The sequence below is a fragment of the Enhydra lutris genome, unplaced genomic scaffold, assembly GCF_002288905.1.
Source record: "Enhydra lutris kenyoni isolate GAN:26980312 unplaced genomic scaffold, ASM228890v2 scaffoldscaffold26, whole genome shotgun sequence".
NCBI classification, from domain to species: Eukaryota; Metazoa; Chordata; class Mammalia; order Carnivora; family Mustelidae; genus Enhydra; species Enhydra lutris.
The window spans coordinates 24,085,963-24,103,826 of NW_019154110.1; the positions used below are offsets into that span (position 1 = coordinate 24,085,963).

At 56.7% G+C, this 17,864-nt stretch overlaps 1 protein-coding gene across 1 annotated transcript in view; it reads right to left on the reverse strand.

Annotated features, from left to right (window-relative positions):
- Positions 1-17,864, reverse strand: part of LOC111151746 (SRC kinase signaling inhibitor 1) — a 63,188-nt gene that overhangs the window by 40,787 nt on the left and 4,537 nt on the right. Inside the window, exon 2 of the mRNA XM_022509919.1 lies at positions 13,743-13,805. Coding sequence (XP_022365627.1) covers positions 13,743-13,805 — 63 coding nt within the window. The remainder of the gene's footprint in view (positions 1-13,742; positions 13,806-17,864) is intronic.

A 17,864-nucleotide genomic window follows, 5' to 3' on the forward strand; every position in this document is an offset into this window, starting at 1 on the left:
GGGGGCAGGAGTAATGATGGCAAGGAGATGGAGGCCCAGGGTCTGGGGCATGGGACCCTCTCTTTCCCTCCCTCCCCGGAGACAGACAGATGGACAGACAGGGGAGACTGGGCACAGAGAGGACAGTGAGAGAGAGATGGGTTTAGGACAAACTCAAAGGAGAAAGAAAGCAGACAGAACAGCTCAAGCCCTTCCCCTGGAGCCCTCCCCTCCCCCTGCCCTCCCTCCCGTCAGTCTCCCTTCCCAACACACACACACACACACACACACACACACACACACACAAGTTCAAGACCTTTAAGGGACGCACAGGGGACAAAGGACAGTACAGAAGCAGAAAAAAAGAGAAGGCCGGGGGTTGAGGTCCCCACACGGAATTCTGAATCCTTTTCCCATATGGCCACCATCCCTGAGCTCCTGGTCCTACCCTGCCCCACTCCTGGCCGAGACTTGCTGTCTCCCACCTTCCAGCCTCGAAGATGACTTTTCATAGCCCAGAAGGGCACAGTGCTTCCAGAATGACACCCGTACCAGGTGCCAAGGAGCTCCTGACTGGGAGGCAAACGCAGTCTCCCAGGAATACCCCAGCCCCACCATCCACCAGTCTCCAGGCCACGCCCCCCACGTATAGCCTAGATCCAGGGCTGTCAGGCACTGCTGCAGACAAGTGTACCCCCACACAGGGGCTGACTCGCGGGGCCAGTTGGGGCAAAGAAGAGGAGGCTAGGGATTCCAGGACCCAGCCATGTTCCATCCAGATGCCACGCCCCACTGGCCCCCTTCCTCCACACAGCCACTGCGCACCGCAGGAGGAAAGAAGAGATTCAACCACATTTCAGGAAAAGCCATCCCTCACCCAACATGAACACACATACCCACACTCCTCCCGAGGCTGTGGCTGAGGCATGTAGATCTGGGGGACAGAACCTTTGAGGACCTAACACCTGCCACCAAAACTAAGGGAAGAAGGGCTTCCACAGACAGAAGATTCCATGGCTTTCAAAGGCCTGATTGACTGCCATCAACATGGCCATCAACACCCTTTGGGGTAGGGGGTATCATTGTGGCCCCATTTCAGAGATGGGGCTGCCGAGGTTAGAGAAGTCCGGGGACATGCCCAAAGCCACAGTGAGTGGTAGAGTCTAGATCTGGCTCCCATATCTATTAGCTTGCCCTCATCCCCTCCCACCACACTTTCTCAACAACATCTATTGACAGAACAATGGCAACACCACGGGGCACTAGGTGCTCGTCTCTGTTCATCTGCTCCCTCCCCAGCCTGACACTGGGTCTGGGGTCCCTGTCCTCCCTCCCTAGGCATCTGTCCCTCTCACTGCAGTCACCCCCTCTGGCATGGTCCTCAAAGTGAGGTCCAGATACACAAGACCTTAGGAGGAACACGGTTTCACAGTTTAATACTTATGCCTTTATTTTCATAAAGATTAGGAAAACCCCACAGACCCAACCCAACCATTGATTTCATGGATCTCATTCCTCGGGACAGTAAAGAGAGAAGGTTTCCTTTTAAGTAAACTTATAAAGTTTCAAAGAGAGTTAAGGAAAAACATTTTGAGCTAATATGGTGCAGCAAGTCCCTGATCTGGAGGAAATCCTCGGAGATGGCCCTTGCTTGAGTGGGGCTGGGAACCCAGGGACCATCTTCATGAAGGCCTAGTCCCTGTCCTTGAGAAGCTTGGCAGCAGTCTGGGGTCCCAGGGAATGTGGCCGGAAAGGAGTTCCCTGAATAATCATCCAGGAGAAGAAGAAGCCGGAATGGGGGTCTAGACACCGGAGAGATAGCCCCAACCAGAGTCAGGGGGCTGCCTCCCATGACCCTTAACCTCTCTCTTCCACTTACCCTCAGCTCCTGTGGACATTTGCACTGAGCAGGAGGAAAACTTCCATGACCATAGCCCTCTCTTTGCCCAGGCAGGGGCGGATTCTGCCCACAGGCCTTGCTGCTGGAACCCCAGGCTTAGAGTCTGTCCCCAGCCCCGCCTGAGCCATAGGGACCTCCCTCATTGTGCGCAACAGCCAGACTCACAGTGCCCTCTAAGGGCTCTGGACACACACATGTGCAGAGGACAGGTCTCCGGTTCTTATGTCCCCTCACCCCTGCCCTTCTGCCCTCTGGGACCCAGAAGAGCTGCTCACCCCCATCCTTACCCTCCATGCCTACACCTCACCTCCTTCCCTGGCTCTTAACGGAACATCTCAGCAAGTTTGGGCTGGGGCAAACAGAGACCAGCAGGGACTGAGGGAGGTGCGGGGGGTCACACTGGTTAAAGGGGCAAGGCAGGACTGGCAAGGAGGTGTCCAGGCTGCTAGAGCGGGCTGTGCGTGGAGCGGGAGCAGCTGCGGGCTACAGACACGCTTTCTCAGCCCTATTTATGACTGCAGTCCCATGAATCTCACTGTGGGCAGTGGAGGCGGGTGGGGGGCTACCAGCATCTTGAATGGAGAGTAGAACCAGGACTGTCCCTGCCTTCTTGAGGTCAGGGCTCAGCCCTCACTGACGGAGGGAAGAGTCAGGGGTGAGGCAGGAGCTGGATTCTGGAGGTGGCAGAGAGAGGGGCAGGCAGGGGCAGGAGAGACAATCTGCTAACTCTGAGGGGCGGTGGGAAGGAAGGGCTTGGATCCGCAAAGCTCTAGCATCTCTTTAAGAACCTTCAAGTTCCTCAGCTTTATTTAACAAAGACAAAATAGCTAGGGAAAGGGGGGCAGGGGAAGAGGGGAGGTTCCTGCTCTGTGCTTGTCTCACTCCTTTCTGTAGGGCCCCAGGGGACTGGGATGACAGACCTGGGCTTCTGGGCTGTGGGGCCTTCCTGTTACCCTTAGGAGAAGGAGGCCCGTGGCACTCAGAGGACTCGGGCAAGAGCTTCTCTCATGAGTCACAGGTACTCAAGGTCAAGGAGGAAAAGAACCCCAGGCCAGAGACACCCTGGGTTTCAAGTCAGCTCCTTCCCTGCAGGACCCTGGATTAGGCATTCATTTCATTACTCTTCCCTCTCGGAGCCTGAGGGCACTAATCTGTAAAATGGGGATGTCCCCCTCTAAACCCTGCCCCTGTCTTACCCCAAGATGATGGAGGAGAGAGTGTGGTGTTTTGAATTAAAGGCATTCCTGGCACATGAGCTCCTGGATCCCAGCCGAACAGCCTTCCCAGTACCCCTGTGCCTGCTCCTGCTACCACCTAGTCCCCAGAGCAGCCCTGACCCTCCCCAGACTGAGCAGCCCAGTGCAAAGTGTCAGAGATCAATTCCAATCCAGCTAGCAGCAGGCTCTGGGCCCCCCCGGGCACTGAGCAGACCCATGCTTCCCGTTCAGTGGCAGGGGGCGGCGAGGGCTCCGGATGGGCAGGGGTCTTGATGGGGTGGTAAGGGGACAGATGGGACAGAGAGGCCTTGAGGGGGTAAGTGGGGTTGGGGGAATTGAAGGACCGTGAGCTGCAAAGGAAGGGCAGGGGTTCTCTGAGGGAAGGGGAAGGGTGGAGAGGCCTTGAAGGAGGAACCAAGCTGGGGTACACTGGGGAAGGGAGGTTGGGGCTGAAGGCGCCTGGGGGATGGAGGCTGGGGGAGCCAGAGAGAGAAGCTGGGATCAGGGGGGTTAGCACCAGATGTGCGAGGCTGATCATAATTGTTGAGTAGGAGATCCAAACCCCAGAGAAGATGCCCGAGACTGGTGCAATCCAGCTCAGAAAAAAGGGAAGGGAAAGTGGGGAAGGGGGCGGTCTGCCATCCTCAGCTCAGCCTTCCTAGCTTGGGCCAGGGGGAAGGGACACATACATGCCTGAGGCTGGGGTGACAGGTGGGGGTGGGCGCCCCCCAGTGGCCCGCCAAGGATAAAGGCGCAGGCGCTTGGGAAACAGCGACATTGTTTGTTCCGCCAGTTCCAAATTCCACCTTTATTTATGAGCCTGATTTATTTTTATCCTCCTCTGCATTCTTTTACATGAGATCACTGGAACTCATGATAAAAATGAAGATCCCCAAGTTTCAGTGACACCATCTCATTAGCCACCAAAGCCCACCCCCACCTCGTGTCTTTACCCCAGATGTCACCACTCTGTCCTCTGGCTGCCACTGGGCAACATTCACACATGACATCATCTTCAGAGGAAGGGAATGTGGAGAAGGGAGAAGAAGAAGAGGGGAGGGAGAGGGAAGAAGTGCAAGGAAGGGGAGGAAGTAGACAGAAGAAGGAAGATACAAGATCTAGAAAAGGTCTCTCTTTGGGGCCCTTGCTGTGAGGACCCCAAGCTTAAGACTCAGAGTATAGGTCCCTGTCTCCAGGTCTCCAGAGATCAGGAGGCTGGATGTGCCCTGAGAGGGCTCCCAGGTGTGCCCCATCCATCTCCTGGGCAGAGATGGGGGCTGGGCACCAGCTCAGGGAGCTCCCAGGTTCCCCGGGGCTAGATGCCAGATGCCGTGGGGCCTGTAGGCAGGGCAAGAGAAGGGGTGCATGGAGATCGCTGGAAGAGTGGAAGGCCTGGCTCAAACCCTAAAGTGCTTTTTACACACACACACACACACACACACACACACACACACACAGGAGCACATGCAGCTCAAGGCTCCCCCAGTTCCTCCCCCACCCCCTTATCTGCAGCCAAACAAGAGGAGCCCAAGTCACCCAGAAGGCGCCCAGAGGTGGCTGCCACCGTCAATTGTGCCTGACAGCTCCATCCTCCTGGGAGCCCTTCACAGTCAGGAAGCACACGGTGCTGGGAGGTCAGAGGCTAGAGGACAAAGGTCAAGCTTGGCAGAGGGTCCAGGAACCTGGCACAGGTGAGGTGCTCAAGGCTTGCCCCATCCCCCACCCCTCCCCTTGAAGGAAGCGGCCTCTCTGTCTTTGGGCGCCCCGGCTCTGTACTCCTTGCGTGCCAGTGGCCCTCAGCCCCTGCTGTCTGTCTGTGGGTCCCTGGAGCAGAAGCCCATCTGTGTCTGTTTTCTAAAACCATCTTTTCCGCCCCATACCACAGCAACCAAAGTCATTTTCCGGGCAATTGCCTTTCTGTAAACATTCCTGTGTAATATCCCCCCAAATTGCTAATGCCCAGCGCCCTGTTGAGTCTCCTTGTCACTCCAACCAGAGCCTCAAGGTGGGGGCGGGCACGGGAGGAAGAGCCATAGGAGGGGAGGAGGGAGATGGACTAAGGATGAGGGACAAGGCTTCATGTTCAGTTCCTGGCCCACAGCAGGGGCCAGGAACCCCACACCTCAGGAGAGCCTCTCTGGGCAGGGAGGGTGGGGGAGGAGAACCCAGGAGAGGGAGGCCAGGGAGGGAAGGGAGCCATCTTGAAAGCATGGGGCAGATGGTTAGACAATAAAGCTGACTTCCTGGTGTCTAGGAGAAGGGGCACTAGGGACGCAGGGGCAAGGCCAGGCAAGCTATCATCCCTCGGTCCCGGTCCCGGGATGAAGTTCAGCTCTCCTCCCCACCCCTACACCCAGGTGTCAGAAGGAGGACAGAGAAGTGGGAGGAGGCCAGGTGGAGCCCATCCCCTCTAGATGGACCAAGGCTTGGACACTGCAGTAGTCGGGGGATGGTGGGCAGAGCAAGAAGGCGGCAGAGTCAGGGTGGTCCTTGGCTGATGCCTCCTCCCTAGCCCCCAACACTGATCTCCAGAGCTACATAGGGAAGGGCCTGGGGCAGGCTGATTCTCCTTGCAGTACTGTCAGGGAAACTGAGGGTCAGGGAGGTTGAGTGATGTCACAGGAGTCACCATGTGGACTCCCTTCCCCTGGGCCAGGGCGGGGTAGGGGGACAGAGAAGAGGGAGACGAGGACTGTGGCCCACACCTGTGCCCACAGAGCCCTTCCATCCCCATGCCCAGGGAGCTCTGCTACCCCAGCCCCCAGGGAAGCTGGGCACGGAGACTCAGGATGGGTGTGAACAACAGAGCCCCAGAGGGAGCTGGGGAGGCAGGGGAGGGTGCGGGGCACTGCCCATCACAGCGTCATGCAGGCAGAAAAACACAAACCAATTTGCGTAGATTTAAAACCCACCCAAGGCTACTTAGTTGGTAAACGAGTCGAGTCGGAATCTCCGAATAGAATTAAAGGACCTCCTCGGGGGCTGGGGGAAGGAGAGCTCACCTGCCTAGGAGGAGCTGTTGTGGGGAGGCTCATCCTGGTTGCTCCCAGCAGAGCTTTTAGGACATTCCCCAGGGAGAGAGAATTTGAGAGGGAATGGGTGTTGGGCTCCTTGAAGTTAGGGCGGGCATTGCCCCAGCCAGATGTTTCCTCTCCAGGATCTCCCTTCTCAGCCCTCCCTCTCTTGAACCCTTCCTGCTGATTCTGCCCACTTCTCAGGCTCAGAGCAGGGCCTGCCCCTCCTCCCCCAGGGGCACGAAGTGTAGAACCCTGTTTACCTCATTAGGCTAGAAGCTGCCTTGGTGCAAGGCCTTTGCCTCCTCCCTCAGACTGGAGGCTTCTTGATGGCAGAGCTACCACTCCATCCAGATGGGATTGGGGAAGACCGTCAGGCCATTTCAGGAGTGGGGTGGGGCCCCGGTGGGGGGGGGGGGCTCACTCAGGTCTCACTCAGGGCCTGTGACTGACTCTGGGCCTTGGCTCTGTGTGGCCATGGAATCCTCTCCCCACAATGGACAGGAGTGACCTCTCTAGACTGTTCTGTGTACCCCTGCCTGCATCTTGAAAACTGCTCTCTACTCTTCCTCCAGCCAAATGCCCTTCACAGAAAGGAAACCAAGGCCCACAGAGCGGACCTGACCCAGTCATACCGGAGCTGGAGACAGAGTCAGAAGTGGAACCCAGGCATCCTGGCCCCCAGGGACAAGGATTTTTCCATTCCACCATGCCACTTCCCAGAAAGCAATTGCCAGGGGAGCCCCCCTGACACAGGCTTCAGGCCCCAGGAGGACACAGACTAACAATTTCCATAGGAGGAATCGGCAGCAAGGTGGAAAACATGGCCCCAGCACCCTGAGCCCCAGAGAGAAGAGCAAGCGGTCATGATGGGCCACACCCCCCAGGCATCCATGCCAGCCCCAGGGGATGCTCACCACAGAGAAATCAGGGGCCCCACATGGCACCCTGACCACACTCCTCAAACAAGACTCTCTCTCCCTGCTGAAGGGCCACAGCTAGCTGCTTTCCCCAAGGTCAGATATTCAACCCTCCCTCTTTTCCCTGACCACCCCATAGTAGGCAAAGCTCTAACATTACCAAAAATCACTGAATTGGAGGATGAGAAAGCTCTGTTCAAACCTAGCTCTGCCACTGACTAGTGTGACCTTGAGCAAGTTAGCAGCCTCCCTGAGCCTCCATCCTCTCATTCGTCTGGAAAAAAAAAAAAAAAAAAAAGACAGTAATGCGTGTTGTGCACTGAACAAAGGCGCCAGCCTAGGGGGCAAGTGGGGGACAGTTCCTTCCTGATCTGCTCGATCACCTGATTTCCTTTCATCCCATCGTCAAGAGTTTTATCAGACCCAGCACTGTACGGTTTTGATTTTTAGCTACTAATGAAGATCTGGCTAATTGACTTCCCTGGGAAGGGAGGGGGCATAGCTGCAGAGGGGAGTGCATCACCCTCGGTCTGAAGATGTTGCCAGAAAAGCTGCGACCGGCCCTGGCGTGGGCCCACAAGATGCCCCGTTGTTAGGCTAATTCCTGCGTGGCTTCTCCACCATCACACGCCCCGGGAAGGTGTCCTGTCAGCTCTCCATCTCCTTGGAGAGGCAGCTGAGAGGAAAACAGGCTGAGAGGAAGGGAAGGAGCAAACATGAGGGAGGGAGGGGAGAGAGGCAGGCCCCTGTCCCCCCAGCTCTGCCGCCACTCTGAAGAGGCTACAAGAGCTCCTGCTCTCCCAAGAGGGACTCAAGCCTCGGGGTGCTGTGGCCAGGGCAGCGACCACACCCCTCCAGTTGCCTCCAGCTGAAAGCATGCCAGAGGGGGAACCTCCTGTTCCCAGGGAGAGTGACCCCACTCTGTTGGAGGTGAGAGGCCGAAGCCCCGTCCATCACTCCCATCCTCCCACAGGGAAGTTGTCGGTACCCAGTATTCAGTGAGGGCCTCACGGATGTTGGCAGGAGCCCCAGACTGGCCAGATCCCTCCATCGCCTCCTCAGAGACTCCTTCCTTCTTGGGGTCAGGCTTTTCCTAGGAGGCCCTTCCTCTGCCAGCGCCTGGACATCTCCCTTAGCCACCGGAGCAGCCAGGACCCTGGTGCACGCTCAGCTGCTCAGGGACACACTTGTGCTCACGCACGCTTCCAGCCTCACACCTGTGCACCCTGGTGCACGCCCATGGGCCCAGTGCCTGCTCCCCAACATGGGCCTAGTCACAACCTGCCTCACCTGCACCCCCCACGGGCATCCACATGCCGAGAGGCGCACCCAGGCACCGCCAGGACTGGGGTTCCCACACAGACGTCACCCCGACTCCACCAGCTTCCAGCCGGGGGTCCTCAGTCCAGACCCCCTTCTTTTCTGGTCACCCGCTGCCCTGAGGGAGAAGCTGCCCTGCCCCCAAGGCATCCTTGAGTCTGTGGGCCAGAGCCTCTTTTGTGCCCCCCAAGTCCCTGAGAGGGCAATCCTGGAGCAGCCCTCCCCCTGGGTGAGGCATAGAGCCCCTTGACACCCCCCTCCCCAGGGAGGCCTCACAGAGGAAGGTCTAAGGAGGGGTGGGCTCTTCCCCAGGGCAGGACAGGGAACAGAGCTGCCCCGGAGCCACGGACACCCAGCTGGGCAGGGGTCCCACAGTCCTTAAAGAACCTCCAACCTTCTCACACTTCAGCTGGGTACAGAGTCCTCCCAACACTGGCCAAGGGCAACTGGAAACCCTCCTGGCCTCAGAAATGCCATCCAGCCCGGACTTGGATACCTCCAGGAATGGAGAACTCATTACCTCATAGTCATCAATCATCGTGTGGGATTCCTCCTTCCCTAAAATGAGCCAGTATGTATGCCCATGGCCCTCTGAGGGACCCAGGGGCAGGTCATGACCTCTCCGTTCAGAGCAGGATGGGGGTTTGGAACCTGAATCTCCTCTTCTAAGGTCAACACTTTGGGTCCTTCCTTCCATGGCCTGGTTTCGGCCCCCACCCACCAGGCGTCTGCTCTGCCTTCTGCTGGGTGAGCCCCATGTTGTCACCACTCTTCCTAGTTGGTGGCCTTCAAAACTCCTAAAATGGTGTGAGGAGGTCTGAGCAGCCCAGACGACCCGTCTCTGCTTCTGCCTTCCCCAGCCCTCCCCCTGTCCCCAGCACATGCACCAGGAGAACAGGAGTCCAGGACATACCCAGCCCTTGCCTCCTGCTGCCAATCTGAAGCCCCTCCTGACCTTGAACTTTGGGGGCCAACTCGACTCCTCCTGCCTGGGGTGGGTGACTCTTCTAGCAAGGTCAGCTGAACCTGCCTGCTCCTTCCAGGCACTTCCATCTGTCCTCTGGGTCCTGGCCTTGCAAATGTGGGAGTCTGCCCTGGGGCTCACCCCTTCCCACCAACTATATCCCCCATGGCCCCAGCGAGGCAGAAGCAAGGTCTAGGCACCAAAGGGCATACCTGAGAGTCTGCCTGGGCAGCCTGTTCCACCTGTAAGTCTATTGTCAGCGGCCTGAGGCTATTGATGTCCTGTCCGGCAGCCAGCCAGCTCAGGGGTACACCTAGCCACTTTGAGGACTGGAAAAACCACAGCCCACACAATAATATCTGACGCATATTAACCACACAGTGCTTCCTCCTTTCTATTCTACTTCCTCCTCCTCAGTGCTGACCCGGCCCTACTGCCAGAGGGTCCCAGGCTTGGAAGGAGAGGCTCCCTCACCCCCAACTGCTTCCCTGCACCGTGCCCCCAAATCCGCATCCCCTGCTCGTGCGCTGGCTAATTCTGGCGTCTCATCAGACAGTAATTACGGGGGAATCGGCAGTGCTGTCATCTCTGCAGCTCGGCACCTGTCACCACGCCACCATCCCCAGGCGGCTGAGATGGGACCGGAAGCCGAGGGGGGAGGACTGTGCTGGGATGAGGGGCATCTGCTCCTTCTCTGCCTCTGCAGCCCTTGCCCCCCTTCAACCCTACCTCCTCACGGGGCATGCAGCACTTGTCGACTCTGTGGCCACCAGCCACCCAGGGCAGGGACCAAATGCATGGGGACGCGTGTCCCCAACCAAACAGAGCGTGATGACAGCAAGCCGACGCTCAAATCTTCCCTAGCCCTTTCACATAGCTGTGACCTTGACCGAGTCATTTTACTCCCTGGTTGTCAGTTTCAGCAATGACCAAGTGGGGAGACAGTGCCTACCTTGGGAAGATGGGAAGAATCAAGCATGTAAAGTATCCAGCCCCGTGATTACGTATCCATTCAACAAACTACACACCTACTCTGTGGGTCACCATGATAAGTGAGTCACAGCTTGGCAAAGAGCACCCTGGGGCCACATTGGGGCACAGCTATTTTGTCTGGCTGATGGTGTCCTGTTTTGTTTCTTTGAATTTTCCTGTTTTTAAGGAGCATAAGCACTGTCCCTCGTAGGGGACAGTTCCCACTGTTTCAACTGCCCTTGGCTTTGCACTTTTCCTGCCCCTTTAAGGCGCTGCCTTTGCTGTCCGCCAGAGCAAACGTGGACTACGAGGTTCCATTGGATCCAGAACCAATGGCCGTTAAGAGATTTGACAATGCCATGGGAATTCAGAGGGGACAAGCCTGGAGGTGGTCGGGAAGGGGCACCTCAGGGAAGAGCAGAAATGGAGGTGACCAAGGGGGGTGTCCCGGAAGAGGAGTCACAGAAGCAAAGGTTCACCAAAGAGACAGGCCAGGCGCATTGGGAGCTGCTGGAGACATAAGACATCTAATGAGGTCCTTCCTGATGTTGGATCTCAAGGCTCCAGACATGTCCCCCTCCTCCAGAACGGTTTATTAGGTGGGCCTCACCGGCGAAGCCACAATATAAGACCAGCTCACAACCAAGTAGCATCTGCTGTCACAACCAAGTCACCGAGTCACTTTCCTGCCCTCGTGGTCTTTTCCCCACATGGAGAGGAACTCTGACCCAGCCAAAAGGAGGTCTGGAAATGGGAATGCCTTAACCTCCAGTCCCCCTCATATACCTTCCCCAACTCCAGGGTCCGGAGTCCCTGGGGTGCCCCAGGGGTGGAACCAGGAATGGGGTTGGGGAAGGAAGGTGCCGATGAACCTTAGAGTCAGTTCTCAGTAGCATGGACTCTGGAGGGACCGTGCGCTCAGGACTGCAGAGAGAGGCAGAGGGGAACCGCTCCACGTACAGCGTGAGAGACTGAGGCTAGACCTAAGAGGCTAGAGAGCTTTAGGCGGAAGGGGGAGTAGGGCTGAGGATACCATAATGGATTATCTATGTGACCTTGGGCATGTTACTTAACCTCTCTGGTCTGTCTCCTCCCCCATAAAACAGAGACCTTAGCATTGAGGACACAGGCCGGTGGGTCGTAAAGATAAAATGAACAGAGCTTAAGCCAGCACATTGTTCATGTATTAATAAGTAAACATTCAGTAAATATTGGTCATTAGTATTTTCATTATTACAGGGGATGATTTTACCCCAAATTCAGCAAGGACTGAATGAACCCCCCCACCCCACCAGGCCCTCACTCCCTTGCTGAATCGGAGTCCATAAAGGGAACCAGGAAGTCTCTTGTAACTGGAACCAGAGTCAATGGGGGCGCTGACCACATTGTGTCCACTTTGGTGGACAGCCCCCACCCCTAATAATCCTTCACAACACGTTTCCAAGACCCAACCACATCTTAATCTGCTCTGGGAGGCAGGACAGGGTTGTTTCCCCTCTCTACAGATGTCAGAAGTCTTAGAAGGTACTGAGCTCCCTGCCTCTGGGAGTATTCCAGAAAATGGTGGGCAAGAGAGGAGAGCATTCAGGACCTCCTCTTGGTTCCCTGATCCCCCCCCAGTCCACCGGGGTGGCTGAGCCCCGGCCCCTCTGCTATGGGTGCGGGGAAGGGGGGTTGGTGGCCCCTGTGACCAGGACTGGGGTGGGGGGCAGCGTTGGGCCGACAGGAAGGGCTGCAGTTTCAAGTGCTGTTGCCTCCTGTCAGCAGCCACAGTGGGGGAGGGAGAGGAGCAGCCTTGTTGCTCTTTTAGGAAAACGGTAATTTTAATTAAGAGGCAGACAAACGAGCACTCTGCAGATTGTCTCAGAGCAAAGTTATTAAAAAGCCATCAAGGCGTCGGCAGCAGCCACAGTGGCAAGGAGGGCTGCCTCCCCCAGCTGCCCGCCCAGATTGGGGCTGAAGCATCCTTCAGAGAGACGGAGGACTGGAGGACGTTGAGTCTGCAGACAGCCAAAACCCAGATCCTGCAGCCCTGCTCCCCTGGTGGGGCAGGGGAGAGGGAGGAACAGAGCTGCAGCCGGACAATACTGGGACTCAGGCTGGGGCTCAGGCTGCCCCAGGGGGCGAGAGGGCTCACGCAGGAAGGGAACAAGCAATGGGGCAATCCTTGCTGCAGGCCAGGCTCTGGACCAGCTGCTCGTTTTCCTGTGCTCTTCTCATCTATCCTGCCATTTGTTTTTAACTTACTCTCTCTCTCTCTCTTTTTTTTTTTTTTTTTAAGTAAGCTTCACACCCAATGTGGGGCCTGAACTCATGACCCTAAGATCAAGAATCACATGCTCTACTCACTGAGCCACCCAGGCACCTGACAACCCTGCCATTTTCCAGGCAGGAACACTGAGGCTGGGAGAGGACAAGTGGCTTGTCCAGGCCCACAGAGCTAGGTAATGGTTTAAGTGAGGATTTGAACCCAGGTCAGGCTGCCTCTCAAGTCCAGGGCCCCAGGCTGCTGATCCTGGGCAGCGAAGTAGGGGGTCAGCTCCCCAAGGCCTCTGAAGAGTCCTCAGCACAGGTCCCACAACGCTGCCCAAGTCCCCAGGGACTTACTGCTTACTCGGTGGGGGCACACTATGTGAGGGGCACCATCAGGTCAAGGGACACTTTACAGGGACATGAAGTAGAGAGCAGTTGCCGGCCAGGGAGCAGGGGCAGACAGGGGCGTCAGGGGACATGGAGTCACAGTCCTGGAGTAGGAGCAGGCACTTTACAGTCAGCTGCCCAAGCCATGGCCCTGGCTCCACAGCAGGTGAATTCAGCCAACTCCTTACCCTCTATCTGCTCAGCACTTAAGCAATGGAAGAACTCTTATCTGTCTTGGTCACTGTTGGACTCAGACCTTAGCCCAGGGCCTGGCACAGAGAAGGTATTCAATAAATCTTTATTGAATGAATGAACAAACGGACAAATGAATGAATGAACGATTGAATCATTGAATAAATGAAATAAGATCACAGGTTTGCAAGTGCCTATAAACTAAACAGAGCTGTATTGAGGTGGGATGTGGTCCCATGTCCCATCCCCCACCCTCTAGCCTCCGCTGGAACATGGGTTTCCCTCCGTAAGAAGGGCCCCCTGCTCCTGAGGCCCTCTCCCCAGGCCCCCCAGGCCCCTGCCTCCTCCCCCGGCTTCCCAGCCCAAGGAGGCTTTGCGGCCAGCACGCTTATGTACATGCACACACACACTAACTCACATGCACACATAGACACATTCTCCGCCAGGCAAGCTGCCCTCCCCGGAGTCAAGTCTCTGCTGTCCCCTCCCCTGGCAAAGGCCTGGGCCCACCAGGGAGAGCCCCCCCTCCCCCATTTCTGGCCATCTAGGTTGGCAAGAGGCAGTTGGCTAAGGAGCAGTGTGAGGCAGGGCGGTGGGGGGAGGCCTCCCTCCTGGCTTACTAACCTGGAGACTTTAAACAGAGGGAACAGAGTCCTGGAGCCTTCCCTCCCGCTGCACGCTGGAGCCCTGGGTGAGGGACAGGAAAGGAGGAAAGTCGTGAATGAATGCCCAGAGCCAGAGGAGAGGAGATGGAGAGAGCAAGGGGCCCAGGGTGGGGCTCCCAAAGTGGGATGGCTCCCAGATAGGGGCCTTGGGCCATGGGGCTGGAGAGGGGCAGGGACAAGGCAAGGTGGAGCCTTAACAGCCATCCCTTTAGAGGTCACTGGGAGGCTGGGGGTGGGGGCAGGAGGGATAGAGACTGGGTGTTGGAAGAGCAGGGGCTGAAGGGGCAGAGACACTGGTGGGAGACAGACAGGAGGACAGACAGCAGGACGACACAGAAAACATGGGGTCCCTAGAATGAGGTCCCCAGGACAGACAGTCAACAAACCAGGCCCTATTCTCCTCCCAGAAACAGAGACAGGCCCTTTCCTGGAGCGCCCACATAAGATCCCAAATGATAGCACCTTCGAGGGCCCACCTGTGTTGCCCACCCAAAGTCACCCCATCTTGGAAAGCTGGTAGGGTCAGAGTCAGAGGGGCCTGCCATCACCGCTCTGCTGACAGCCTTATCCCAGCCCGAGACCCCCATCTGCTCCGTTTACCCCCTAACGCTAAGGAAGGTCCCTCTTCCCACTGTAAGGAGGAAACATATTTTACATGTAACCAGCACTCACACACTCACGCTGTGCAGGACAATGGCACCTGTGCCCCTAATTGCTTGAAGGTCTATACCTCACTCCTGCCTCCACACACCCCCCAACCTTCAGAGTGCGGGGCACAGCCCCCTTTCAGCCTTCATCAAGGCTGTAGGCCTCCCACCCCACAGGGAAGTCCTTCTAACTGTAGCCTTTCCCCCCTTCTGCTGCCTTATGGTCCATTGCCTTCCATCCTGGGGCTGGTGGCATGAATCCCCTTCCTGCCCGGAGGGAGACACTGTGGCCGGGACCCTCTCAGGCACAGCCTTCCAGAGGCTGGCTCAAACCCATCCATACCCACATCACGTCTGGCTGCAAGAGTTCTCAGAGACCCCTGCCAATCTCATGGTTCCAATTTTCCCACCGATTACCCAAGACGCAGGCATCCCAGGGAGAAGCAGCTGTTGTACCCAGATGTGGGGACATTGACTGAAGGAAGAAACCAAGAATTCTCACTAACGGATCTAGCCCCAGAGAGTTTCCCGGACCAGGCAGTGAAGGTTAGAGTGGGGCGCGAAAGGGGCAGATGGACAGGGGCGCGGAGTCCAGAGAAGTGACGACTCAGGGGGCCTACCTTCCTTCCCACCATCCGCCTTCAGTGGCAGCTCCGGAGACCCAGCCCCAGATAAACTGAGGTGAGGATGTGGATTTCAAAAAACACTAAAGAGGTTTTCTCATGTATGCCCCTTCCTCCAGGAAGACAAAAAGGACTTCACCCATTCAGTCATTCCTTGGACGTGAGGAGGTCAAAGACAAAGCAATGACTATTTCTTAAAGGTTTCCAGTGAGCTAGGAACTCTACCTAAATTACCGCATTTCATCCTGGTACCCATCCTTCGAGGAAAACGCTGTCGTGGGCCCCAATTTACAGAGGAGGAAAATGAGCTTCAGAGGCGAAATGACTTGCCCCAAACCACAAACCTCTGTCTGACTCCAGAACCCAAGCTCTTGACCCCTGAGCTAAGCTGCCTCCCCTCTAGCCTCCTAAGGCCTTGTCTGTCTCCCCTCTTTCCAGCCCAGGCTCCAGGATATATCATTTCTGAAGGACAATAAGTGAAAGAGAAGGCTTGGTTTCTTTCTCCTTCTGCCTCATCCTCGGGGTGGGAGGCAGAAGAGGCTAGGTCTGGGCTGTGGAGGAACCAGGGACCTGGGGAGAGGATGAGCTGTTGGGTTCGGGAGAAGCCCGGACCAGGATCTCCTGAGCTTCATCTTTAAGTGAGGTCTGGCCCCTGGGGCAGGGGTAGGGGGTGGGAGGACTGCTTTCCTGCTCTCCCACCTCCTCCAGGAAGCCACTCACAGTCCCCTTCTAGTCCCCTTCTCCTTTTAACTTCCAGAAATCCCTGAGTACCCAGGCTGGGGAGAGTGTTAAAAGTCAGGGGACCAGCAAAGTGAAAATCCAAGTCAGTCCTAAAAGCCCTCACTCTTCCTCAGAGCCTTCTCTCTTAGAAAGCGGCTGGAACAAAAATGGGGACGCATCAGGCCAGCTTAGCCCCCACCCCCACCTCACCCTCCCTCAGTAGGGGTGGACTGGGCAGGAGGCAGCCCAAGAGAGCAGGCAGAAGGGCTGAGTGTTTCTCTGAAAGGGCTTCAGTGAGCCGTGGAATGCCTTCCCAATGAGATGGAATCGTTAATTCTTCCCCAATGAGGCAGATGCCGGTGCCTAGGGTGACACCGCGGATGCCCGCTGTGTCTGCAATTATCACTCGCCCTGGGGGGGTGGGGAGGCGGCAGGACACCCTCCCACAACCACCTCCTAGGCTCCGCAGAAACATCTTGAGCTAGGCCTCTCCAGAGCGGGCCCCTGGAGTTGGGCTGCTCTGTGAGGTCTCTGGGTCTGAGGGTTCCCTGCAGGGCCCTGGGTCTGGGGTCTCCAGCAAGCTCTATGGCTGGGGTGGTAAAGAAGCCAGTGTGCTGGGATGGGGAGGTCTGCGGAGACGAGGAAGGCAGGCTTGGGAAAAACCCAGCTCCTTCCCAGTCTTGACAGAACTCCATGCCGGGACATGCAATCAACTGGGCCAGGTGGTGGAGGCTACCAGGAACGAGAAAAAGGTTGTTGGGGAGAGGAGCCACCCTCGGGCAGTGCCTCCGAGGAGGAAAATAAGGACTGGATTGTAGTCCCTGAATGGAATGGAATGTAGAAAAGCCAGTTCTGCCAGGATGGAAAACGTTGAGTTTATGATTCAGACAGCTGAATCCTCTGGCCACTCCCTTATCCAGCCTCCAGGCTGAGAGGGTAGACTTTGGGCAAAACGTGTCTTTGCAGCACAAGGGACTGTTTGTAGTGTGTATGTGTGTGTGTGTCTGTGTGTGTGTGTGTGTGTCTGTGTGTGTGTGTGTCTGTGTGTCTGTGTGTGTGTGTGTGCCTGCCCTCCCACGCCTGTGCCAATATTCTCTTGGGCCAGCTCTCCATTTTTCCAGGTTTAGCTGAAGCTGGGAAATATTCTTCCCACCCTCTTTGTGGCAAGGCATGTTTTATCTCAGGGGAGAGGAAGGAGGTAGAGCTTGTGACAGCTGGAAGAGACCTTAGAGATTCTCCAGTTCCACCCTCTTTTTTCATACCAAGCACACTGAAGACCAGAGCAGGCAACTAACTTGCCCATGGTCACACAGCAGTAGGGAAGGCAAGCCACCTGATTCTGGTCCCATGCTCACTCTTCCCACTGCATTTCACCTCTTTGCCCTGGGGAATCGAAGAGTGACTACCCGGTCCCCTTTTCCTCCCCAGCAGGACTGGACCCCTCTCTCTCACGCACCCCTGTACCCTGTACTCAGCCAGCCATAACAGCTAGAAGAGTTAAAGTGCATCTACCAAGCGCCTCAGGATGGCCCAAAGGTCATCGCAAAGGTCATGCCCACAGGTCCCCTGCCCTTAGGTACAACACCAGCTTACTCATGTTCACATATACCTGTCATTGAGGTCAAAGACCACCGGAGCTCCCCACCTTGGAGTGTCCCCCCCCCCCCCCCCGCCCCCCCCCCCCCCCCCCCCCCCCGACACACACACCCCAGGAGGCTTTCTTTCCTATCTAACCTCTATTCCTCCTACTACAGCATGGGCCTGTTTCCTTTCAAGCTGTCCTGGGCAAAGATGGGGGGAGGGGAGAAGAATATTTTCTCCCCCCACCCCAAGCCCTTCTGTCTGCCCACCCGCAACAGAGCAGATGAGGGCAGGGTGTCCTCGGGTGGCTGGGCCCTGAGCCCAGTGCGTGCATGAGGCACGAGGAGCACACTGGGGGAGCAGCAGCCTGAGTGTGGGAGAAGCAGCTCTTCTGGGAATTGTCCCTGCAGTTTCTCATCCCCTGCAAAATCCTAGGTCTCAAGGTTAGGGGAGGGTCTTTTCTGGTTTCAGAGACTTTTGTTCTCCCTGTCACACCAGTTACTGGGTGCT